The sequence below is a fragment of the Elephas maximus genome, chromosome 24 (assembly GCF_024166365.1).
Source record: "Elephas maximus indicus isolate mEleMax1 chromosome 24, mEleMax1 primary haplotype, whole genome shotgun sequence".
Lineage (NCBI taxonomy): Eukaryota > Metazoa > Chordata > Mammalia > Proboscidea > Elephantidae > Elephas > Elephas maximus.
The window spans coordinates 43,265,928-43,293,377 of NC_064842.1; the positions used below are offsets into that span (position 1 = coordinate 43,265,928).

The window sequence follows — 27,450 nt, forward strand, 5'->3', positions numbered from 1 at the left end:
CTAAGATTGTGGTGAAAGAATACATAATAAAGAGAAATTTCTAGTAAAATTACAGTAACATATTAGTATGTACTAACATGCATCACTTCCACAAATACTTAAAAAATAAAAAATGAAGTCTTAAAAAAATCGTCTTGGAGAATGGCTTTGGTTTACACTCAGAAAATAAGAATTCAGATCAGAAAAATCACAAAACAAGCAGCATTAAAAGGCCTCATTTCTATTCTGGAGGGCTGTTCCAGCAGGACAGGTCAGCTCCAGCTAATGAAGATTTTGTCCATTGTTGAGGGATTCACTAAGCAAGTTCATCACTTGTTATCTTCATAGTGACATTTGTTAGAAAAATTATCAACTTTTAAATGGTCACTTTTACATCTCAACTCATTCTGAATTCATTTATCTTCCTATGGCAATTACCTACATTCCTTATATGATAAGAAATGTCAAGGAATTCCCCAGATAGAGTTCTTGAGGCTTAAAGACTCAAACTCAGGGAGCCAATCCTAACAGTGGCATACCTGTCTATCTTTTAAATAAAAACTGTGGTGTATTTGTCTATGCCTTTTTTTTTTTTTTTTTAATAAAAAAAGCTCCTCTGATACCCAGAAAGAATTTCAATAATAATATATAAGTACTGGGGCTTGTAAAAAACCCATTGCCATTGAGTCAATTCTGACTCATACCGACCCTACAGGGCAGAGTAGAACTTCCCTACACGGTTTCCAAGTCTGTGAATCTTTACGGAAGCGGACTGTCATATCTCTCTCTCTCGGAGCAACTGGTGGGTTTGAGCACCTAAACACTGCACCACTGCGGCTCCTCAGTACTGGGGCATTAGGGATAATTCCACGTTCGACCTAAACAGGCCTACCAGTTCAGGCCTGAGGTCATTTACAGAGACTGCTGCCATAAATGGCAGGGACATTACAGTCAATTAAAATGGCCCTGGGGAAATCCCTCTTGTGTTTTTGCGAAGGTGAGTTTAAGGAATCCTGACCTAACCAGTGAATTCTCCAGAATCCATGTTTCAATCCTCAAGTGAGTGGCTCAATCTTTTTCTAAAATGTTCAAGGTTTTGAGGTTTTCAGGAAATCTGATTGTTCTTCTGACTTCTATATCCCCTTTTGTGATCAATTGTTTCTCTTGTTTTCTTTTCCTTAACACCCCTCTTCTTTCCTATCCTCCCAATTCTGTCAAAAGAACAGGCATTTTAGCTACCTAGTCTGATCAGCTGTACAAAATGCCACAAGAACATTTGATCTCTACCATACTGGGCTTTCATGAAACTTTCCCTAATTGCCAGTGCAGTACTGCTGGTCACCTTTTGCTTTTGTATTTTTCTTTTTCAAAAGCGCAGCCATGTTTAATATCGTGAAATACGACCTGTCTCCTCTCTTTCCCTCCCTCCAGAGCAGTGATAAATTTCAGAGCACGCTCAGCAGAATTGGATTGTGTTACGCACAGTATATATATATGTTCATCACCAAAACTCTACTCCCCAGGATGTATACAAGTACAATGAATTGCTGAGGCTTCAAAATCCCGGTTCCTCAGAATGTTTTGATTTTATTAGCCAGTGCATATCAAAAGGAATATTATTCTGGCAGTTTTCTCTCATCATTGAAGCCCTATGTTGTGTAGACTGTGGCTTTCTAGTCTTTTGGCTAAGCCTTGCTGGCTGTGTGCTGCTGCAGCATCAGAGACACCGCTTTGCAGCCCGTCACCTCTTCCGGCAGGCAGCCATCCTGGTCGCGGAGTGTGGGGTCAGCGCCAGACTGCAGCAGCAGCTCCACAATGTCCAAAAACTCACAGGCAGCGGCTGAAAGGGAAATTGACAAACATGAAAACAAGCGTACTGTGAGACAAAGAGAAACTACTGTGCTTCAGCGAGAAAGACAAGTGCAGAGCAATCAGGGATTCTGAACAATGGGAAACATTACAGGGGCTAAAGGGCAACCAGGCCTCATAATGAGAACTGTGCTGTTACAGGCGATTTTCAAGTGCTAGGAAGATCAAACGCACATTTTTGGTTGCCAAAGAAACAAAAACAAAAAAAAATTTTTTTTTTTTATTGTCAGGTTTTCTGACTATTCTTAAAGGATGGGATAAGGGGAAAGAACAAAAAATATAGTGTTTAGGTATCTGTTTTACTTTGATCTGTATCTTAGAATAATGATAGGCTTATAGACTATGTCAAAAGCCAAAAATATTATTAATGTCAAGGGAAAATTTTGGTTTTGTCAATGGGGGGAGGTAAATGGGTAACAAACTGAACTTTAAAATTTGCTCATTAAAAAAAAAAAAAGCTGCCCTAGTAATTTAACCATTCTTCCACTAAGCCTTTTTTTTTTTTTAAATAATAAAAGGTACTGCTGAGCACCACTGATAAGTCCCAGGCTTAGTTAGGGAGGGGGAAAAAAAAAGAAAGACCTACAGCTATCAAGGTTTATTATAAAGATGGCATGGTATTGCCTCCAGGATGGACAAACAGACCAAAGGGATAGAACAGAGAGCCATCCATTTTTTGCACATATCTGGAAATTTGATTTATGACAAAGCCGGCAGTGCGGATCAGTGAAAAACAAATATCCATTCATTAGGTGGTGCTGAGATAACTGGGCTAAAGGCAAAAATAGGGATTTTACAGAAGAGGAAACAAAAATAGCCAATAAACATAGGAAAAGGTGAACAACCACATGTTTAGTTTTCAGGGAAATGAAAATTAAAACCAGGAGATACCGTGTCTCACTAAATTGGTGAAAATGAAAACATTAGACAATACCAAAGATTGATGAGGGCTGGAGACAGAAGCTCTCCTCTAGGCTGTGAAGAGCTTCATTGGTACCATTCTGGACAACAATCGGCATTAAACGTTAAAGCTAAACATACTCTCCAACCCAGCAATTCTACTCCTAGTTATACACTCTACAGAAACTTTTGCATATGTTCTCCAGCAGATATTTGCAAGAATGTACATAGTGGCACTGTTTGCAATAGCCCACAGTTGTAAACAACCCAATGCCCATCAATAGTAACACAGAAAAATAAAATAATGTTTACTTATACAATGCAATCTTATACAGTATTGAAAACCAATAAGCTATAGTTTCACATAGCAATATAGGTTTATCTTCAAAACATAATGTTCAAAGAAAACAGCAAGTCAGAAGAATACATACAACATGATTCCATTTAGACAAAATAAAAAAACAGACAAAACTAAACACCATTGTTCAGAGATACAAATATGCAGTGAACCTACAAATCCATTGCTGTTGAGTTGATTCTGACTCATAGTGACCCTATAAAGACAATCATTAATACAAAATTTGGGACAGTGGTATTCTCTGGGGAATGGGAGGGGGGCTGTGTGATTGGATAGGCAAAAACACAAGGGACTTCAAAGATACTGGTGATGTCCTATTTCTTAAGCTTGGTGGTGGGTACATTTTTTTAATGCTATATTTTAAATTCTCATAGTTTATATACTCTTTAGTAGTCTGATGTATTATGCAAAAACAAAAAGTTAAGGAAAAAGGGAAAGAAAGAAAGATAAGGAGCTTGATTCATTGACCATTTTATTGAGCACATACTGCACAGTTCTGTCAAGGATATGGACAAGGATTCTGCTCTTGGGAACTCACTATAAAACAGGAGGCCGATGTGTATGCAGGCAGTCCTAACATAAAAGAATGAATGGCAGAGACACACTCATAAAAAACAAAACAAAACCCCCCCCACAACAACTCTAAATGCAAGAGGGAAGGAGAAAACTGAGGGATCAGAAAAATACCATATGTAGGTGGTATTGCAAGCTGAGCTTTGAAGGATACAGTAAAATTCCACGTAAGTTGCGAATGCAGGCACTGCAGAGTGAGAAAACACCACTAGCAGATAGCATGAGAGCACAGGAAATGCTGAGATAACTGTCATGGCTCAGAAGAGCAATAGAGAGAGCTGAAAATAGAGAGGCTAGACTGAAGTCAAATTATGCAATGCCTTGAACACCATACTAAAAAGTGTGGGTTTTATCGAGTGATCCACAGGCAGTTATGAGGAAGGCAGTGGCATAGTAACTAGACCTCTGTGTTAGGATGATAATTCTATAAAATGACTCAGAGAGCCTAGAGCAGTAGACCAGTTAGGAGACTGTGGTTGTCCTTTAGGGAAGATGTGAGCAGGGCCTGAATAAAGAGACTAAGGAGCCCTGGTGGTGCAGTGGTTAAGTGCTCAGCTGCTAACTGAAGATTCGGCTGTTTGAACTCACCAGCTGCTCCACAGGAGAAAGATGTGGCAGTTTGCTTCTGTCGAGATTATGGTCTTGGAAAACCTATGGGGCAGCTCTACTCTGTCCTATAGGGTTGCTATGAGTTGGACTCGACTTAATGGCCATTTTTTTTTTTTTGAAGAGAGCAAAGTACTGGATGTGAGAAGTGAGGGAATTAGAAGAATCAAAGACGACATGTGTCCAGTCTGTGAGTGGTGACATTACCTCTAAAACAAGGAGCCAGAAGAAGGCAGAATAGTATGTATTTGGAGGGGAAGAGAAATAGAAAATTACGGAAGAAGGGAAATGATCTTGGTTGGACATGATGAATAAGTGGTGCTAGGGATATCCATATAGATAAGCGAAATCTGAATCTGAAAAGAAGGCCTAAGGGGAGACAATCATGCCATACACGCTGCTCTCTCTTTTTTTACCGAGTGATATGACTTTCAGAAGATGTGTCTTTTGGGCTCAGAATTTTTAGCATTTTCTTCTGGATACTTCTGTCATATATATTTGTATTACATGGGGCACCCTAGCCAAAGAGCTACCTACCATGCTGGAAGAATACGTTTGAAAGAGACAGATGGATTATTGAAAATTCTTAATGGTGACCCCAATCGGTAGACACATTTATGTGGTTGGAATGAAAAATGTAAAATGCGAAAACACTTTAATGCCAGTTGTTTTAACCCCATTTATACTTTTTACTATAATTACTTTGGATTGTGCCACTTAACATCTAGAGTGAGAGGGTTTCCCCCACTTCATTTTCTTTTCTGGTTTATGGAGGTAATTAATCACTCCTTTAAAAAACAAGAATTCTGACAAAAGTAGCTGCTTCTACAATCAAGATATTTCCATCACCCTAAAAAGCTCCCTCCTGCCTCTTTGCATTCAATCTCCTACACTCACCCTGGCAACCACTGATCTGATTTCTGTCCCTATGGTTTGCCTTTTCCAGAAATGGAAATCATATAGTATATAGCTTTTTGCGTTTGGCTTCTTTCACTTAGCATAATGCTTTTGAGAGTCATCCATGTTGCTTCAGGTATCAACAGTTCTTTTTACTGTTGAGCAGCACTCCATTGGGTGGACGTACATGGGCATCTGGACTACTGCCAGTTCTTGGTTATTATGAATAACAGATCCTATGAACACTTGGGTACAGGTCTTTGTGTGGACCTGTTTTATGTTTTCATGTCTTTTATAAGTATGTAGGCGTGGGGCTGCTAAGTCATATGGCAAGTGTATGTTTAAAGAAACTAACAAACTTTTCCAAAGTTTGTGTTCCTACCAGTGAGTATGAATTCCAGCTGCTTTGCATCCTTATCAGCTTGTTAATATCATTTAAGTTTTCTTTTTTTAGCCATTCTATCTAGGTCTATAGTGTTTCTCACTGTGATTTTTAATCTGCATTTCCCTAAAATCTAATGAGTATCTTTTCATCTGTCTTTTGCACCACTTATTAATTGGGTTGTCTTCTTATTATAAAGTTGTAAGAATTTGAGGCAGAGCCAAGATGTCGGAATAGACAGACGCTTCCGTTGAGCCCTCTTTACAACAAAGACCTGAAAAAACAAGTGAAATGAGTATATCTGTGACAAGCTGGGAGCCCTGAGCATCAAAGGCAAGCTTAGACAACGAACTGAGGGGCAGGGGAAGGAAGAGACCGTTCAGAAGCAGAGAGGAGTTGCCGGACCTGAGTCGTGGGGAGCCCTCAGGCACCATTCCTGGAGCAGCGGCAGTGGCGAGCTGGTACTAGCGTTCCGCCACAGTTTCCTCAGGGAGAAGCAGCCAGCCACACAGCCCACTCACCTCCGGAACCTGAGCAGAAGGGTGCTCTCGGCAAAAGCTAAGTACTTGCGTATATTTAGTCACATCCCCCCCCAACCCAGCTTCAGTGGCTGAATCCCTAGGCCTGAGATAGACCCTGGTGAGCACCTGGAGCCATCCTCCCAGCCTTGGGGAAGGAAAAAATTTGCAACTGGGGGGAAAAGATAATTTGCTAGCTCTATTTTTTTTTTTTTTTTATTAACTGGGGGAGCTCAGGACAGAAGCGGCTCCTGTCCAGGCATAAACCGTCCATGGACCCTGAGCAACTTTCCCTCTGCATGGACCTGTGTGGGCCTATTTCAGGAGAACAGGCCCTTGTTGGCAAACTCCAACCATTTCAGCAGTGTGGGGGAGAGGTGGGTGTTTGACGTTTGACATTGCTTTGCCTATTAAACAAGGTCCTCAACTACCTACAACAGGGACCTGAGGACTGGTGGCTCCACTTGGGTCGCCTAGCCACTCACAACAGGGGTCCAGGAATAACTGGTACCTCCCAGTCCTTATGACAAAATCTTTGGGTGCCCATGGTCCCTCTGCAGAGCCCACCCACCAGCATGCTCTAGGGAACAGAGACACGTTTTCCTCAGAGACACTCGGGGGTCGATTCTCAGTCCCCTGCCTTGTTCAGAGTATGACCCCCTGCTGCAATAAGATACGGGTATATACACCAATCACCCCTGCCCCTCTAAGACTGTAGGACAGAGCCTGTACCACACACTTGATATCAGCTACCTGGAAACCTGAGCTGAATTCAAACAAGAAAACCGAATGGACTCCTAGACTGATATACTTGATAACAGCTCTAGCCAGCTGGGGACAGGACACCAGAGCTCCAAAGGTGAAAATAATCAAGCTAGCTCACTATCTATACTATAGCTCACTCAAGCAACCCATAGGCGTATACCAAAACAAAAGAAAAGCAAGAAGCTACGACACAGTAAGCAAGCAAAAACTAATACAATAACTTACAGATGACTCAGAGACAACAGTCAATATCAAGTCACATAAAGAAACAGGCCATGATCACCTCAACAGGCTCTCAAAACAAAGAATCCAGGGATCTTTTAGATGAAAGTACATTCCTGGAATTACCAGTTTAATACACAGAACCCTTCAAGACATCAGGAAGGAAATGAGGCAATATGCAGAACAAGCCACGGAACACACAGATAAAGCAACGGAAGAAATCAGAAAGATTATTCAGGAGCATAATGAAAAGTTTAATAAGCTGGAAAAATCCATTGACAGACAGCAATCAGAAATTCAGAAGATTAACAATAAAATTACAGAATTAGATAATTCAATAGAAAGTCAGAGGAGCAGAACTGAGCAAGTAGAAGCTAGAATTTCTGAACTCAAAGATAAATCACTTGGCACTAATATATTTGAAGAAAAATCAGATAAAAGAATTAAAAAAAATGAAGAAACCTTAAGAATCATGTGGGACTCTATCAAGAGAAATAACCTACGAGTGACTGGAGTACCAGAACAGGGAGGGATAACAGAAAATACAGAGAAAATTGTTGAGGATTTCTTGACAGAAAACTTCCCTGATATTGTGAAAGATGAGAAGGTATCTATCCAAGATGCTCATCAAACTCCACATAAGGTAGATCTTAAAAGAAAGTCACCAAGACATATTATAATCAAACTTGCTAAAACCAAAGACAAAGAGAGAATTATAAGAGCAGCGAGGGATAAAAGAAAAGTCACCTACAAGGGAGAGCCAGTAAGAATAAGCTTGGACTACTCAGCAGAAACCATGCAGGCAAGAAGTCAATGGGATGACATATTTAAAAAATTGAAGGAAAAAAAAATGCCTGCCAATAATCATATATCCATCAAAACTGTCTCTTAAATATGAAGGTGAAATTAAGACATTTCCAGATAAATACAAGTTGAGGGAATTCATAAAAACCAAACCAAAACTACAAGAAATACTAAATGGAGTTCTTTGCTTAGAAAATCAATAATAACAGGTATCGACCCAAGACTAGAACACAGGGCAGAACAACCAGAAATCCCAGGGAAATAAAAAAAAAAAAAAAAGGCGCAACACAGGGTAACGGCAATGTTATTAAAGAAGACAACATTAAAATAATAAAGAGGGACTAAGAAACGTAATCATATACCTTCCATATGGAGAGGAAGATATGGCGATACAAAGAAACAAAAGTTAGTTACAAATTAAGAAAAATAGGAGTAAATAATAAGGTAACCACAAAGGAGACAAACTATCCTACTCATCAAAATAAAATACAAGGGAAAAATACAGACTCAGCAGAAACAAAATCAACAACAAATATGAGGAAAGGACAATATATAAAGATAATCTACCCAGCACATAAAATCAAGTGGGAAAAAGCAGCTGTCAACACACAAAAAAAGACATCAAAATGATAGCACTAAATTCATACCTATCCATAATTACCCTGAATGTAAATGGACTAAATGCACCAATAAAGAGACAGAGAGTGGCAGAATGGATTAAAAAACAAGATCTGTCTATATGCTGCCTACAAGAGACACACCTTAGACTTAGAGACACAAACAAACTAAAACTCAAAGGACGGAAAAAAATATATCAAGCAAACAACAATCAAAAAAGAGCAGGAGTGAAGGTTAATTTCTGACAAAATAGACTTTAAAGTTAAATCCATCAGAAAGGATAAGGAAGGACACTATATAATGATTAAAGGGACAATACACCAAGAAGATATAGCCATATTAAATATTTATGCACCCAGTGACAGGGCTGCAAGATACATAAAACAAACTCTAACAGCATTGAAAAGTGAGATAGACAGCTCCAGAATAATAGTAGGAGACTTGAACACACCACTTTCGGTGAAGGACAGGACATCCAGAAAGAAGCTCAAGAAAGACACGGAAGATCTAAATGCCACAATCAACCAACTTGACCTCACAGACATATACAGAACACTCCATCCAACAGCTACCAACTATACTTTCTTTTCTAGTGCACATGGAACATTCTCTACAATAGACCACATATTAGGTCATAAAGCAAGCCTTAGCAGAATCCAAAACACTGAAATATTACAAAGCATCTTCTCTGACCGTAAGGCCATAAAAGTGGAAATCAGTAACAGGAAAAGCAGGGAAAAGAAATCAAACACTTGGAAACTGAACAATACCCTGCTCAAAAAAAGACTGGATTATAGAAGACATTAAGGATGGAATAAAGAAATTCAGAGAATCCAATGAGAATGAAAATACTTCCTATCAGAACCTTTGGAACACAGCAAAAGCGGTGCTCAGAGGCCAATTTATATCAATAAATGCACACATCCAAAAAGAAGAAAGGGCCAAAATCAAAGAATTATCCCTACAACTTGAACAAAGAGAAAGAGAGCAACAAAAGAAACCCACAGACACCAGAAGAAAACAAATAATAAAAATTAGAGCTGAACTAAGTGAAATAGAAAACAGAAAAACAATTGAAAGAATTAACAAGACCAAAAGCTGTTTTTTTGAAAAACTCCACAAAATTGATAAACCATTGGCCAAACTGACAAAAGAAAAACAGGAGAGGAAGCAAATAACCCGAATAAGAAATGAGATGGGCGATATTACAACAGGCCCAACTGAAATTAAAAGAATCATATCAGATTACTATGAAAAACTATACTCAAACAAACTTGAAAACCTAGAAGAAATGGATGAATTCCTAGAAACACACTACCTACCCAAACTAACACAAACAGAGGTAGAACAACTAAACAGACCCATAACAAAAGAAGAGATTGAAATGGTAATCAAAAAACTCCCCCCAAAAAAAAGCCCTGGTCCAGACAGCTTCACTGCAGAGTTCTACCAAACTTTCAGAGAAGAGTTAACACCACTACTACTAAAGGTATTTCAGAGCATAGAAAAGGATGGAATACTACCAAACTCATTCTATGAACACACCATATCCCTGATACCAAAACCAGGTGAAGACACCACAAGAAAATTATAGACCTATATCCCTCATGAATGTAGACGCAAAAATCCTCAACAAAATTCTAGCCGATAGAATTCAACAACATATCAAAAAAATAATTCACCATGACCAAGTGGGATTCATACCAGGTAAGCAGGGATGGTTCAACATGAGAAAAACAATTAATGTAATCCACCACATAAATAAAAAAAAAGACAAGAAGCACATGATTTTATCAATTGATGCAGAAAAGGCATTTGACAAAGTTCAACACTCATTCATGATAAAAACTCTCGGCAAAATAGGAATAGAAGGAAAATTTCTCAACATAATAAAGGCATTTATACAAAGCCAACAGCCAACATCACCCTAAATGGAGAGAGCCTGAAAACATTCCCACTGAGATCGGGAACCAGATGAGGATGCCCTTTATCACCACTCTTATTCAACATTGTGCTGGAAGCCCTAGCCAGAGCAATTAGGCTAGATAAAGAAATAAAGGGCATCCAGATTGGCAAGGAAGAAGTCAAAGTATCTCTATTTGCAGACGACATGATCTTATACACAGAAAACCCTAAGGAATCCTCCAGAAAACTTACTGAAACTAATAGAAAAGTTCAGCAGAGTATCGGGATACAAGAGAAACATACAAAAATCAGTCGGATTCCTCTACACCAACAAAAAGAACATCGAAGAGGAAAGCACCAAATCAATACCATTTACAGTAGCCCCCAAGGAGATAAAATACTTAGGAATAAATCTTACCAGAGATGTAAAAGACTTATACAAAGAAAAATACAGTACGCTTCTGCAAGAAACCAAAAGAGACTTAAATAAGTGAAGAACACACCTTGCTCATGGATAGGAAGACTTAACATTATAAAAATGTCCATTCTACCAAAAGCGATCTATACATTTAATGCAATTCCGATCCAAATCCCAACGGTTCTTCAATGAGATGGAGAAACAAATCACCAACTTCACATGGAAGGGAAAGAGGCCCCAGATAAATTAGGCATTACTGAAAAAGAAGAACAAAGTGGGAGCCTTACTTTACCTGATTGTGGAACCTATTATACTGCCACAGTAGTCAAAACAGCCTGGTACTGGTACAACAACAGACACATGGACCAATGGAACAGAATTGAGAATCCAGACATAAATCCGTCCACATATGAGCAGTTGATATTTGACAGAGGCCCCAAAACAGTTAAATGGGGGAAAAGATAGTCTTTTTAACAAATGGTGCTGGTATCACTCGATATCCATCTGCAAAAAAAGGAAACAAGACCCATACCTCACTCCACGCACAAAAACTAATTCAAAAGGGATCAGAGACCTAAATATAAAATCTAAAACAATAAAGATCATGGAAGAAAAAATAGGGACAATGTTAGGAGCCCTAATACATGGCATAAACAGTATAGAAAATACTATAAAGAATTTAGAAGAAAAACTAGATAACTGGGAGCTCCTAAAAATCAAACACCTATGCTCATCCAAAGACTTCACCAAAAAATGGGCAAAAGATATGACTAGACACTTCACTAAAGAAGACATTCAGGTAGCTAACAGATATATGAGGTAATGTTCAGGATCATTAGGCATTAGAGAAATGCAGATCAAAACTACAATGAGATTTCATCTCACTCCAACAAGTCTGTCATTAATCCAAAAAAACACAAAATAATAAATGTTGGAGAGGCTGTGGAGAGACTGGAACACTTATACACTGCTGGTGGGAATGTAAAATGGTACAACCACTTTGGAAATCAATTTGGCGCTTTTTTTTTTTTTTAAAAAGCTAGAAATAGAACTACCATAGGATCCAGCAATCCCACTCCTTGAAATATATCCTAGAGAAATAAGAGCCTTTACACGAACAGATACATGCATACCCATGTTTATTGCAGCACTGTTTACAACAGCAAAAAGATGGAAGCAACCAAGGTGCCCATCAACGGATGAATGGATAAATTTTTTTTATATTCACACAATAGAATACTAAAAAAAAAATAGAATACTACGCATTGATAAAGATCAGTGAGGAATCTGTGAAACATTTCATAAGATGGAGGAACCTGGAAGGCACTGGAAACCCTGGTGGCGTAGTGGTTAAGTGCTATGGCTGCTAACCAAAGGGTCAGCAGTTTGAATCCACCAGGCGCTCCTTGGAAACTCTATGGGGCAGTTGTACTCTGTCCTATAGGGTCCCTAGGAGTCGGAATCGACTCAACAGCACTGGGTTTGGTTTTTGTTTGGAAGGCATTAGGCTGAATGAAATTAGTCAGTTGCAAAAGGACAAATATTGTATAAGGCCACTGTTATAAAAACTCGAGAAATAGTTTAAACCAAGAAGAAAACATTCCTTTGTGGTTACGAGAGGGGGGAGGGGGAGGGGCGGGGGGGTGGGAGAGGGGTTTCCCCTAATTAGATAGTAGATAAGAACTACTTTAGGTGAAGGGAAGGACAGCACACAATATAGGGGAGGTCAGCACAATTGGACTAAACCAAAAGCAAAAAAGTTTCCTGAATAAACTGAATGCTTCAAAGGCCAGCATAGCAGGGCAGGGGTCTGGGGACCATGGTTTCAGGGGACATCTAAGTCAACTGGCATAATAAAATCTATTAAGAAAACATTCTGCATCCCACTTTGAAGAGTGGCATCTGAGGTCTTAAATGCCAGCAAGCAGCCATCTAAGATGCATTAATAGGTCTTCAACCCACCTGGTTCAAAGGAGAATGAAGAACACCAAGGACACAAGGTGATTATGAGCCCAAGAGACACAAAGGGCCACATGAACCAGAGACTACACCATCCTGAGACCAGAAGAACTAGATGGTGCCCAGCTACAACCAATAACTGCCCTGACAGGGAACACAACAGAGAACCCCTAAGGGAGCAGGAGAGCAGTGGGATGCAGACCCCAAATTCTCATAAGACCAGACTTAATGGTCTGACTGAGACTAGAAGGACCCCCTGGTGGTCCTGGTCCCCAGACCTTCTGTTGGCCCAGGACAGGAACCATTCCTGAAGCCAACTCTTCAGACACGGATTGGACTGGACAATGTGTTGGAGAGGGATGCTGGTGAGGAGTGAGCTTCTTGGATCAGGTGGTCACTTGAGACAATGTCGGCATCTCCTGCCTGGCGGGGAGATGAGAGGGTGGAGGGGGTTAGAAGCTGGTGAAATGGACACGAAAAGAGAGAGTGGAGGGAGAGAGTGGGCTGTCTCATTAGGGGGAGAGTAATTGGGAGTGTGTGGCAAGATGTATGTGGGTTTTTGTGTGAGAGACTGAATTGATTTGTAAACTTTCACTTAAAGCACAATAAAAATAAAAAAAAATGAATGATGTCAGCTGTGGATTTTATCAGGTTGAGGAGGTTCCTTTCTATTCCTATTTTGCTGAGTTTTTTTTTTTAAATCATGAAGGGAGCTTAAATTTTGTAAACTGCTTTTTCTATGCATATTGAGATGATCATACAGTTTTGTTTTTGGTGTGTTAATATGGTGAAATGCAATGATTTTTTCAACAGTTTAACCAACCTTGTATTCTTCGGATAAACACACTTGATCATAATTTATTGTTCTTTTTATCTATTGCTGGATCTGATTTGTTAACATTTTATTAAGAATTTTTGCATCTATGTTCATGAGGGACATTGGCCCATAGTTCTCTTTTCCTTAAGCATCTTTGTCTAGTTTTGGTATGAGGGTAATGTTGGCCTCATGGAATGAGGTGGGTAGTGTTCCTTCCTCTTCTATTTCCTGGAAGAGTCTGTGTGTAGAAATGGTATTATTTCTTGTTTAAACACTTTGTAGCATTCATTCACCAGTGAAGCAATCTGGGCCTGAAGATTTTGTTGTGGGAAAGTGTTTAACTACAAATTCAAGCTCTTTAGTAGATACAGGGCTATCCAGGTTATCTTTTCTTTAGAGAGCTTTGTGTCTTTCAAAAAAATTTGTCCATTTCATCTAACTTAACTAATTTATTGGTATAAACTTGTTCCTAATGTTTCCTTGTCCACTTTATAATATCTGTAGGAGATGTAGCGATATTGCCCTTTCAGTCCTGAAACTGGTAATTTGTTCTTTCTCTCTCTCTCTTTTTTCTTTTCTTGATCAGTCTGGCTTAAGGTCTTTCAGTTTTATTGATCTTTTCCAAGAACCAGCTTTTAGTTTCATTGAGGTTTTCTGTTTCAATGATTTTTGCTCTGATTATTGTTTTCTTACTGTGCTTACTCTGGGTTTAATTTGCTCTTCTTTTCCTAGTTTTTTTTTAAATTTTAAATTTAAGGTGGAGGATTAGAACATTGATTTGGGACTTCTTTTCTAATAAAAATGTTTAATGCTATAAATTTTCCCTGTAGACACTGCATTAACTGCATCCTACAAAATTTTTTTTTATTAACTTTTATTGAGCTTCAAGTGAACATTTACAAATCAAGTCAGTCTGTCACATATAAGTTTACATAGATCTTACTCCGTACTGCCACTTGCTCTCCCCCTAATGAGTCAGCCCTTCCAGTCTCTCCTTTCGTGACAATTTTGCCAGCTTCCCACTCTCTCTACCTCCCATCCCCCCTCCAGACAGGGGATGCCAACACAGTCTCAAGTGTCCACCTGATATAATTAGCTCACTCTTCATCAGCATCTCTCTCCCACCCACTGTCCAGTCCCTTTCAAGTCTGATGAGTTGTCTTCGGGGATGGTTCCTGTCCTGTGCCAACAGAAGGTCTGGGGACCATGGCCGCCGGGATTCCTCTAGTCTCAGTCAGACCATTAAGTATGGTCTTTTTATGAGGATTTGGGGTCTGCATCCCACTGATCTCCTGCTCCCTCAGGGGTTCTCTGTTGTGCTCCCTGTCAGGGCAGTCATCGATTGTGGCCGGGCACCAACTAGTTCTTCTGGTCTCAGGATGATGTAGGTCTCTGGTTCATGTGGCCCTTTCTGTCTCTTGGGCTCTTAGTTGTCCTGTGACCTTGGTGTTCTTCATTTTCCTTTGCTCCAGGTGAGTTGAGACCAATTGATGCATCTTAGATGGCCGCTTGTTAGCATTTAAGACCCCAGACGCCACATTTCAAAGTGGGATGCAGAATGTTTTCATAACAGAATTATTTTGCCAATTGACTTAGAAGTCCCCTTAAACCATGGTCCCCAAACCCCCACCCTTGCTCCGCTGACCTTTGAAGCATTCATTTTATCCCGGAAACTTCTTTGCTTTTGGTCCAGTCCAATTGAGCTGATCTTCCATGTATTGAGTGTTGTCTTTCCCTTCACCTAAAGCAGTTCTTATCTACTAATTAATCAATAAAAACCCTCTCCCTCCCTCCCCCCCTCGTAACCACAAAAGTATCTGTTCTTCTCAGTTTTTACTATTTCTCAAGATCTTATAACAGTGGTCTTACACAATATTTGTCCTTTTGCCTCTGACTAATTTCGCTCAGCATAATGCCTTCCAGGTTCCTCCATGTTATGAAATGTTTCACAGATTCGTCACTGTTCTTTATCGATGCGTAGTATTCCGTTGTGTGAATATACCACAATTTATTTACCCATTCATCCATTGATGGACACCTTGGTTGCTTCCAGCTTTTTGCTATTGTAAACAGAGCTGCAATAAACATGGGTGTGCATATATCTGTTTGTATGAAGGCTCTTGTATCTCTAGGGTATATTCCGAGGAGTGGGATTTCTGGGTTGTATGGTAGTCCTATTTCTAACTGTTTAAGATAACGCCAGATAGATTTCCAAAGTGGTTGTACCATTTTACATTCCCACCAGCAGTGTATAAGAGTGCCAATCTCTCCATAGCCTCTCCAACATTTATTATCTTGTGTTTTTTGGATTAATGCCAGCCTTGTTGGAGTGAGATGGAATCTCATCATAGTTTTAATTTGCATTTCTCTAATGGCTAATGATCGAGAGCATTTTCTCATGTATCTGTTAGCTGCCTGAATATCTTCTTTAGTGAAGTGTGTGTTCATATCCTTTGCCCACTTCTTGATTGGGTTGTTTGTCTTTTTGTGGTTGAGTTTTGACAGAATCATGTAGATTTTGGAGATCAGGCGCTGGTCGGAGATGTCATAGCTGAAAATTCTTTCCCAGTCTGTAGGTGGTCTTTTTACTCTTTTGGTGAAGTCTTTAGATGAGCACAGGTGTTTGATTTTTAGGAGCTCCCAGTTATCTGGTTTCTCTTCGTCATTTTTGGTAATGTTTTGCATTCTGTTTATGCCTTGTATTAGGGATCCTAACGTTGTCCCTATTTTTTTCTTCCATGATCTTTATCGTTTTAGTCTTTATGTTTAGGTCTTTGATCCACTTGGAGTTAGTTTTTGTGCATGGTGTGAGGTATGGGTCCTGTTTCATTTTTTTGCAAATGGATATCCAGTTATGTCAGCACCATTTGTTAAAAAGACTATCTTTTCCCCAATTAACTGACACTGGTCCTTTGTCAAATATCAGCTGCTCATACGTGGATGGATTTATATCTGGGTTCTCAATTCTGTTCCATTGGTGTTGTACCTGTTGTTGTACCAGTACCAGGCTGTTTTGACTACTGTGGCTGTATAATAGCTTCTGAAATCAGGTAGAGTGAGGCCACCCACTTTCTTCTTCTTTTTCAGTAATGCTTTGCTTATCTGAGGCTTGTTTCCCTTCCATATGAAATTGGTGATTTGTTTCTGTATCACCTTAAACAATGACATTGGAATTTGGATCGGAAGTGCGTTATATGTATAGATGGCTTTTGGTAGAATAGACATTTTTACTATGTTAAGTCTTCCTATCCATGAGCAAGGTATGTTTTTCCACTTAAGTATGTCCTTTTGAATTTCTTGTAGTAGAGCTTTGTGGTTTTCTTTGTATAGGTCTTTTACATCCTTGGTAAGATTTATTCCTAAGTATTTTATCTTCTTGGTGGCTACTGTGAATGGTATTGATTTGGTTATTTCCTCGTCGGTGTTCTTTTTGTTGATGTAGAGGAATCCAAGTGATTTTTGTATGTTTATTTTATAACCTGAGACTCTGCCAAACTCTTCTATTAGTTTCAGTAGTTTTCTGGAGGATTCCTTAGGGTTTTCTGTGTATAAGATCATGTCATCTGCAAATAGGGATAATTTTACTTCCTCCTTGCCAATCCGGATGCCTTTTATTTCTTTGTCTAGCCTAATTGCCCTGGCTAGGACTTCTAGCACGATGTTGAATAAGAGCGGTGATAAAGGGCATCCTTATCTGGTTCCCGTTCTCAAGGGAAATGCTTTCAGGTTCTCTCCATTTAGAGTGATATTGGCTGTTGGCTTTGCATAGATGCCCTTTATTATGTTGAGGAATTTTCCTTCAATTCCTATTTTGGTGAGAGTTTTTATCATAAATGGGTGTTGGACTTTGTCAAATGCCTTTTCTGCATCAGTTGATAAGATCATGTGGTTTCTGTCTTTTGTTTTATTTATGCGATGGATTACATTAATGGTTTTTCTGATATTAAACCAGCCTTGCATACCTGGTATAAATCCCACTTGATCGGGGTGAATTATTTTTTTGATATGTTGTTGAATTCTATTGGCTAGAATTTTGTTGAGGATTTTTGCATCTATGTTCATGAGGGATATAGGTCTGCAATTTTCTTTTTTTGTAATGTCTTTACCTGGTTTTGGTATCAGGGAGATGGTGACTTCATAGAATGAGTTGGGTAGTATTCCGTCATTTTCTATGCTTTGAAATACCTTCAGTAGTAGTGGTGTTAACTCTTCTCTGAAAGTTTGGTAGAACTCTGCAGTGAAGCCGTCCGGGCCAGGGCTTTTTTTTGTTGGGAGTTTTTTGATTACCGTTTCAATCTCTTTTTTTGTTATGGGTCTATTTAGTTGTTCTACTTCTGAATGTGTTAGTTTAGGTAGGTAGTGTTTTTCCAGGAATTCATCCATTTCTTCTAGGTTTGCAAATTTGTTAGAGTACAATTTTTTGTAATAATCTGATATGATTCTTTTAATTTCAGTTGGTTCTGTTGTGATGTGGTCCTTTTCGTTTCTTATTCGGGTTATTTGTTTCCTTTCCTGTATTTCTTTAGTCAGTCTAGCCAATGGTTTATCAATTTTGTTATTTTTTTCAAAGAACCAGCTTTTGGCTTTGTTAATTCTTTCAATTGTTTTTCTGTTCTCTAATTCATTTAGTTCAGCTCTAATTTTTATTATTTGCTTTCTTCTGGTGCCTGATGGATTCTTTTGTTGCTCACTTTCTATTTGTTCAAGTTGTAGGGACAGTTCTCTGATTTTGGCTCTTTGTATGTGTGCATTTATCGATATAAATTGGCCTCTGAGCACTGCTTTTGCTGTGTCCCAGAGGTTTTGATAGGAAGTATTTTCATTCTCGTTGCATTCTATGAATTTCCTTATTCCCTCCTTGATGTCTTCTATAACCCAGTCTTTTTTCAGGAGGGTATTGTTCATTTTCCAAGTATTTGATTTCTTTTCCCTAGTTTTTCTGTTACTGATTTCTAGTTTTATTGCCTTGTGGTCTGAGAAGATGCTTTGTAATATTTCGATGTTTTGGACTCTGCAAAGGTTTGTTTTATGACCTAATATGTGGTCTCTTCTAGAGAATGTTCCATGTGCACTAGAAAAAAAAGTATACTTTGCAGCAGTTGGGTGGAGAGTTCTGTATAAGTCAATGAGGTCAAGTTGGTTGATTGTTGTAAGTAGGTCTTCCGTGTCTCTATTGAGCTTCTTACTGGATGTCCTGTCCTTCTCCGAAAGTGGTGTGTTGAAGTCTCCTACTATAATTGTGGAGGTGTCTATCTCACTTTTCAATTCTGTTAAAATTTGGTTTATGTATCTTGCAGCCCTGTCATTGGGTGCATAAATATTTAATATGGTTATGTCTTCCTGATCAATTGTCCCTTTTATCATTATGTAGTGTCCTTCTTTATCCTTTGTGGTGGATTTAAGTCTAAAGTCTATTTTGTCAGAAATTAATATTGCTACTCTTCTTTTTTTGCTCATTGTTTGCTTGATATATTTTTGTCCATCCTTTGAGTTTTAGTTTGTTTGTGTCTCTAAGTCTAAGGTGTGTCTCTTGTAGGCAGCATATAGACGAATCGTGTTTCTTTATCCAGTCCGAGACTCTCTGTCTCTTAATTGGTGCATTTAGTCCATTTACATTCAGCGTAATTATAGATAAATAAATGTTTAGTGTTGTCATTTTGATGCCTTTTTATGTGTGTTGTTGACAATTTCATTTTTCCACATACTTTTTTGTGCTGAGACGTTTTTCTTATTAAATTGTGAGATCCTCATTTTCGTAGTGTTTGACTTTATGTTTGTTGAGTCGGTACGTTTTTCTTGGCTTTTATCTTGAGTTATGGAGTTGTTATACCTCTTTGTGGTTACCTTATTACTTACCCCTATTTTTCTAAGTAAAAACCTAACTTGTATTGTTCTATATTGCCTTGTATCACTCTCCATATGGCAGTTCTATGCCTCCTGTATTTAGTCCCTCTTTTTGATTATTGTGATCTTTTACATATTGACTTCCGTGATTCCCTGTTATGATTTTTTTTTTTAATTAATCTTAATATGTTTTTGTGATTTCCCTATTTGAGTTGATATCAGGATGTTCTGTTTTGTGACCTTGTGTTGTGCTGGTATCTGATATTATTGGTTTTCTGACCAAACAATTTCCTTTAGTATTTCTTGTAGCTTTGGTTTGGTTTTTGTAAATTCTCTAAACTTGTGTTTGTCTGTAAATATCTTAATTTCGCCTTCATATTTCAGAGAGAGTTTTGCTGGATATATGATCCTTGGCTGGCAGTTCTTCTCCTTCAGTGCTCTGTATATGTCGTCCCATTCCCTTCTTGCCTGCATGGTTTCTGCTGAGTAGTCTGAACTTATTCTTATTGATTCTCCCTTGAAGGAAACGTTTCTTTTCTCCCTGGCTGCTTTTAAAATTTTCTATCTTTGGTTTTGGCAAGTTTGATGATAATATGTCTTGGCGTTTTTCTTTTTGGATCAATCTTAAATGGGGTTCGATGAGCATCTTGGATAGATATCCTTTCGTCTTTCATGATGTCAGGGAAGATTTGTGTCAGGAGTTCTTCAGCTATTTTCTCTGTGTTTTCTGTCCCCCCTCCCTGTTCTGGGACTCCAATCACTCTCAAGTTATCCTTCTTGATAGAGTCCCACATGATTCTTAGGGTTTCTTCATTTTTTTTAATTCTTTTATCTGATTTTTTTCCAGCTATGTTGGTGTTAATTCCCTGGTCCTCCAGATGTCCCAGTCTGCATTCTAATTGCTCGAGTCTGGTCCTCTGACTTCCTATTGCGTTGTCTAATTCTGTAATTTTATTGTTAACCTTTTGGATTTCTACATGCTGTCTCTCTATGGATTCTTGCAACTTATTAATTTTTCCACTATGTTCTTGAATAATCTTTTTGAGTTCTTCAACAGTTTTATCAGTGTGTTCCTTGGCTTTTTCTGCAGTTTGCATTATTACATTTGTGATGTCTTGAAGCATTCTGTAAATTAGTTTTTTATATTCTGTATCTGATAATTCCAGGATTGTATCTTCATTTGGGAAAGATTTTGATTCTTTTGTTTGGGGGGTTGGAGAAGCTGTCATGGTCTGCTTCTTTATGTGGTTTGATATGGACTGCTGTCTCCGAGCCATCACTGGGAAACTAGTTTTTCCAGAAAATCCGCTAAAAACAAATGCAGTCAGATCCCTATCAGAATTGCCTTTGGATTATAACCACCACCTTGTTCCCTGTAAAGATGAAAGTCTGAGATTTGGATCATATATGCTTGTCTGTAGCTGGTTCTGTGTTTTTAGTCCAATTAGGGGTGGATTTTTGGTCCCTGGGTTTTTCTTTTTTGTTGTTGTTCCTTCTCTCAGGCCGAAAGAGTGGGTTAGGAAAAGACCAAAAGAAAAAAAAAGGGGGAAAAGCAAAGCCGCTGCGGAGCCGGAGCCGTTCTCCCTCTGGCTCAGGCAATTCCAATGTTAATGAAGCTGCCTGGGAAGGGTGGGGGAGGGATCAGAGAGATAGGAGAGTAGCACCTCAGAATATAGCCAGAGTTGCTTGTCTTGCTTGGAATGACTATTATATCTGAGATTCCCACGGGGTGTGTCGCCTATGTGTGCTGGCTGTGTGGAGATTGCCCCCGGGGGTCTGGCCCTCTGAAGCCACCCGCTGCCAGTCTAAATCCTAGCGTCAAGGTTCCCCTGCTGGGACGCTTTACTCCCGGCTCCAAAATCAGTTGCTGCCTCCCGGGGACTTCTCGTCCCACCAGCCGAGTCGCCACGCGCCCCCGCGGACCGGCTGGGCCCCCTCCCAGACCGGCTGGGCCCCCTCCCGGGGTTAGTTCAGGGGAGTGGAGCAGCTCTCCGTGCTTGTGCCGTGCCAGCGCCCAGTCAAAATCCCGGCGGGACGGATCCCCGGCTGGGACGCTGCTCTCCCAGCTCCAAGACCAGTCACTGTCTCCCGGGGACTTCTCCCACCGGCTGCGTCACCACGCCGCCCGCGCGAACCGGCTGGGCCCCCTCTCGGGGTGAGATCGGGGGTAGGGCTGGGCCCCTTGTTTGCACCGTCAGCTCCCCTGGGCTCTGTCCTAAATCGGGCGCCAAAGGTTACCTGACTGGGACGCTGGCTCCAGGCTCCGAAAACAATCGCTGCTTCCCCGTATTTGTTCGTTTTCCATCTCTAAATCTGTGTTTGTTGTTCAGGGTTCGTAGATTGTTATGTACTTGATCGATTCACTTGTTTTTCTGAGTCTTTGTTGCAAGAGGGATCCGAGGTAGCGTCTACCTAGTCTGCCATCTTGGCCCCGCCTTCCTACAAATTTTGATAATGTGTTTTTATTTTCATACAGTTCAAAATACTTTGTAATTTCCCTTAGAGTTTCTTCTTTGTCCTATGGGTTATTTGGAAGTGTGCTGATTCATTTCCAGATATTTGAGGATTTTCCAGATAGATTTCTGTTATTGATTTCTAATTTAATTCTGTGATGCCCAGAAAACAAATTCTGTGTGATTTTTATACTATTATATTTGTTGAGGTTTGCTTTATGACCCAGAATATGGTCTATCTTGGTGAATGTTCTATGTGTACTTGAAAACTATGTGTATTCTATTTAGGTAGAATATTCTGTAGATGTCAATTAAGTTAAGTTGGTTGATGGTACTGTTCAAATCTTCTATAGCCTTGGTGAGTTTTTGTCTACTTGCTCTATCAATTACGGAGAGAGTATGGAAGTGTTCAAGTATAACTGTGGATTTATCTATTTTTCCTTTCAGTTATATCAGTTTTTTGCTTTATATATTTTGAAGCTCTTTTATTAGATGTTGTCTTAGTCATCTAGTGCTGCTGTAACAGAAATACCACAAGTGGATGGCTTTAACAAAGAGAAGTTTCTCACAGCCCAGTAGGCTAGACGTCTGAATTCAGGGCACTGGCTCCAGGGAAAGGCTTTCTCTCTCTGTCAGCTGTGGAGGAAGGTCCTTGTCATCAGTGTTCCTTTGGTCTGGTAGCATCTCAGTGTAGGAACCTCAGGTCCAAAGGATGTGCTTTGCTCCCGGAGCTGCCTTCTTGGTGGCATGAGGTCTCCAACTCTCTGCTTGCTTCCCTTTCCTTTGCATCAGGGATGTGACCTGAGCAAGGGTGTTATATCCCACCCTAATCCTCTTTAACCACAGGCAAATGTTATGATTTATAACACGTAGGAAAATCACAGCCACACAATACTGGGAATCATGGCCTAACCATGCTGATACACATTTTTGGGGGGCACAATTCAGTCCATGACAGATGTTTACATGTTTAAGATTGCTGTGTCTTTTCAAGGAATTAACCTCTTTATTGTGATAGGATGAACTTCTCGTCTCTTGTAATATTCCTGGTTCTGAATTTGACTCTATTTGTTATTAATATAGCCACTCCAGCTCTCTTTTGGTTATTTGAATGATATAGCTTTTCTCAGTATTTTACTTTTAACCTGTCTTCATATTTAAATTGGGATATTCAGATAACTTATATTTAAGGTAATTATTGCTATGGTTGGATTTAAATCTATCATTTTGTTAATTGTTTTATATTTTTCTGATCTACTCTGTTCATTTTCTCTATTTTTCTGATTTCTTTTGGATTGCGTATTTTCTTACGATTCTATTTTATCTCCCTTACTGGTTTATTAGTCATATTCCTTTAACATTTTTTTTAGTGGTTGTTCTAGGGTTTACCATACCCCAGTCTACCTTCAATTAATATTATACCATTTTACAGTGCAATAAACTTACAAAAGTATATTTCATTTTCTTCCCTCCCACCCTTTGTGCTACTGGTGTGACATACTTCATTTCTACATATAACAAACTCCATAATGCATTATTACTATTTTTGTTTAGACAGTCATTTAAAACAATTAAAGATTAGAGAAAGTATTTTATATTTGCCATTATTATTTTTTAAACATCTTTGGTCTTTTCATTTCTTTGAGTAGATAAAAATTCAAACCTGGTGTCATACTCCTTCTGCCTGTAAAACCTTAACATTTCTTATAGTGAAGGTCTGCTTCAATAAATTCTATCAGCTTTTGTTTGTCTGAAAAAGTGTTTTCCCTTCAATTTTTAAAGATATTTTTGTTGGGTACAGAATTCTTCCAGTACTTTAAAGATGTCACTCTACCGTCTTTGGCATACACAGTTTCTGATGAGAAGTCCACCATAATTCTTAAATTTGACCCTCTATATGCATTGTTTCTTTTTTCTCTGGCTGCCTTCTAGATTTTCTCTTTACCTTTGGTTTTCAGCACTTTGACTATGTTCTGCCTAGGAATGAGTATGTGTCTATAAGTATTTCTCTGAACTTTTTGGATCTGCAGCGTCTTAAGCTGGGTTTTCTAGAGAAGCAAAACCAGTGAGCATATATATATAAATGTATAGAAAGAGAGAGAAAATTTATATCAAGGAAATGGCTCACATAGTTTTTAGAGGCTGGGTAACATCCCAAGTCCATGGGGCAAGAAAGAATATTCTCCTTATTCATGTAGCCACAGGGGCTGGCGAACCCAAGATTGGCAGGCCAGAAAGCAGGGCTGTTACAGACTGCGGCTTATTCACGTAGCCACAGGGGCTGGTGAATCCAAGATTGGCAGTCTGGAGGGCAGGGCTGTAGCAGGCTCTGAAGATCGACCAATCTCAAGATTGGCAGGCAAGCTGCTAGCTCAAGTTCCAAGAACTGGAGGTCAGAGGAACAGGAGCCAGCTGCAGAGTCCAGAACAAGCCAAAAGCCCCAACGAGGTGAGCTGGAAGTAAGTAGGCGGTAGAAGGTAGAGAGGCCAGTGAGCTGCTACAGGCCCACCCCCTCTGGTACCACTCAGTGGATTCTATCATGGGAGTGATTATGTATCAAATTTCAACAGGGAAGTGATTACAACATTATACAACTGCCAAAACACTGAGAATCATGGCCTAGCCAAGTTGACATACAATCTTAACCACCACATGCAGTATTTTTTGTTTTTCCTTCTTTTAACTAATTTTGGAAAATCTCAGTCATTTTCTCTTCAAATACTTCTTCTGCCCTGTTTTCCAACTCTTCTACTTCTGGGACTCCAGTGACATATGTCAGACCATTTGATACTGTCCTACAGCTCTTGAATGTTTTGTTCTGTTTCTTTGTACAGGTAGTCTCTGACTTATGACATATTCGAGTTATGAGAAACTGCAATTATGACTGTCTTCTTTTTTTTTGCACATCTTATCGTAATATGTATGTATGTATTAAAATATATCTGTAAGTTTATATGTAATGTTTCTAAGCCCCAAGGACAAAGATTGGATTTATAAAGATACTGATAGTAAAATAATAATGAAAATAAAACAAAGAAATAAGGTATTTGATTTACATCAGAACCAATTTATGATAAAGTCATTGGAACGGAACCCGTCTTAAGTCAGGGGCTACTTGTATTTTATTTTGAGTATTTCTATTGGATCTGTATTCAAGTTAACTGATTCTTTTCTCTGTTCTGACCAGTTTGCTGATAAATATGTTAAAGGAATTCACCTCTGATATCATGTTTATTTCTAGAATTTCCATTATGCTTTAAAAAAAAATAATTTCTACATCTCTGCTGAAATTCTCCATCCATTCCTACTTGTTGTCCACCTTTTCCACTAGATCCTTTTATTATGTATAGTTATTTTAAAATCCCTGTCTGCTACACCTGGGTTACCTCTATGTCTGGTGATTGATTTGTTGCTTGATAATGGGTTAGGTTTTCCCTACTTTTTTGTGTGTGTCTCATAATTTTTGATTGGATGCTGAACACTGTGTATAGGAGGACAGGAGAGACTGAATAGAACTATTTAAACTCAGAAATAGGTATGCTGCTTCCTCTGTCATGACATTAGTGTGGGTGTTGAGTCAATTTAGTTAGTAGTTGAAATGGGTTTGTGTTTTGTGTTGCCACAGATAACTTCAGAGTATTACAGACTTCAAATCCTCCAGTGCTGGGCTGCTGCTACCTTGTGTTTAGTGTGGAGCCTAGGGTGCCAGAGAGGTTTTCCAGTATTTTTGCTTGGCTCTTAGCTTTTAGCAGTCACAGCATGCCTATACCATACAGGGAGTCTCGCTCTACAATCTTGTCCCTCCCCTAGTGACAGCCTGCTATTGCTTTTTACTCAGGGCTAGGATCATGGTGGGGGAAGGATGAAGTTCTTTGTCCTTTTGGTCTGTTCTCAGTCTTACGCAGGCCCTGTATACTTGGGCCTCAAGGGTGGTGACTTTTCAGTGTTCCTATACCCCCACTTGCTAAATGGCAGACAAACTCTGCCTGGTGTATGGGGAGAATGTCATGGATGGGAGAGTTTCCTGTCCTGCCCCCTGTGGTGGGAGCTTTCTGCTTTCTATCGGTGCAGGGTCCTGAGTCCAAGAGTTACCTTCCCTCCCTAGAGGCACATAGGTTTTACTTTTATTCTTCCTCTAAAAGCAGTAGATATCTACCTGGGCCCAGAGGAAGGAAGGGGGAAGGAAAGAAGTATTTTCTGCCCCCTCTCCCAGTTGCTTAAGGATTTTGCTTCATATGAAATATGGGTCCAAAGAAGTGGTAGCGTTTCATTCTAGCTCACTTTAAGAATTGTTAATTTTAGCTGTTTTGTTCTTACTTATTTTACGGTGGCTGCCTCTTCCTCAAGTGCTCTGACAAAGATGAAACAGTTTGCGTGTCTTGGGGGGCTTGTCACTCTTTGGAATTCAGTTCACCTGGCTGTCATGAGACCTCTGTTCTCTGAAAAGCTCAAGAAAAGTCATGGTTTATAGATTATCCAGCTTTTTCTTCTTGTTAGGGTGATAGCAATGTCCTCAGAGTTTTCTACATCTTAAGTGGAAGCAGAATTCCCTAAAAAGAGTTTGGTTTCTGGCAATATGCTGTGAACAGCGAAAACCAGGTTGTGTTAGGTTATAAACTTGAGTTGTTTTGGTGATCCTTAAGATTACCTACCCTGGTAGATTTAAGCACCAAACTCTAATTTAAACACCAAAGTCTAACCCATAACAGCATAAGCGACACATGGTAGAGGGTAGAATTTTTTTCTCAACGGAAATCAGATCATTTGGGTAACCTATCTCTGTTCGCTAATGTGGGACTTCTTAGCATGCAGCCAGAATTATAAACGCTAAATTAATGTTTGATGAACGAATACATGAAGCGTAAGGAAAAAGGTTGAGAGAGACAAAAATTGCCTATTCTAATGCTGGGGCAGTTGTGGATTGGCTGTGATGAAATTTTGGGGTAGCTTCTGAGACTCAAGAGCCATTCTGCATCTTGAGGGATGCCATAGGCAGGAAGGAAGAGTCAGAGTTATCCTTTACTAAGGCCCAGGATTCAACTGAAAGTGTTTAGAATTATAAATCCCTTAAAAACCCACCAAATCCCACTGCTATCAAGTCGATTCTGACTCATAGCGACCCTGTAGGACAGAGCAGAATTACCCCATAGAGTTTCCAAGGGTGTAAACCTTTACGGAAGCAGATTGCCACACCTTTCTCCCTTGGAGCGGATGTTGGGTATTAACAGCTGACCTTTCGGTTAGCAGCTGAGCACTTTTAACTACTATGCCACCAGGACTCCTATAAATCCCTTAGAGAATTTAAAATTTTCTCTGAAAATAATTTTAATCCACATTAAAAAAATTTCTGAAGAATTTTACTATGAATAGCTGTACACTAAATTAGATGCAAATGGGAGAGAGTTTCTTGTAAAATAGAACAAAGTTAAAGACACATTGCCTAGTGCCAAGCAGCTATGAGAAGAGGCTATTTATCCTGCATAGAACTAGCTGTATGACATTTATATTTTGAGCAATAATCATTTAACCTTTTTACTGCAGCTATCAGTCTTAACTTATTGTG

General features: G+C 39.3%; 1 protein-coding gene across 1 annotated transcript in view; it reads right to left on the reverse strand.

Annotated features, from left to right (window-relative positions):
* Positions 1-953: 953 nt before the first annotated feature.
* Positions 954-27,450, reverse strand: part of ACBD6 (acyl-CoA binding domain containing 6) — a 290,459-nt gene continuing 263,962 nt past the window's right edge. Inside the window, exon 8 of the mRNA XM_049868483.1 lies at positions 954-1,819. Within this exon, the coding sequence (XP_049724440.1) occupies positions 1,665-1,819 (155 nt within the window). The 3' untranslated portion in view covers positions 954-1,664. The remainder of the gene's footprint in view (positions 1,820-27,450) is intronic.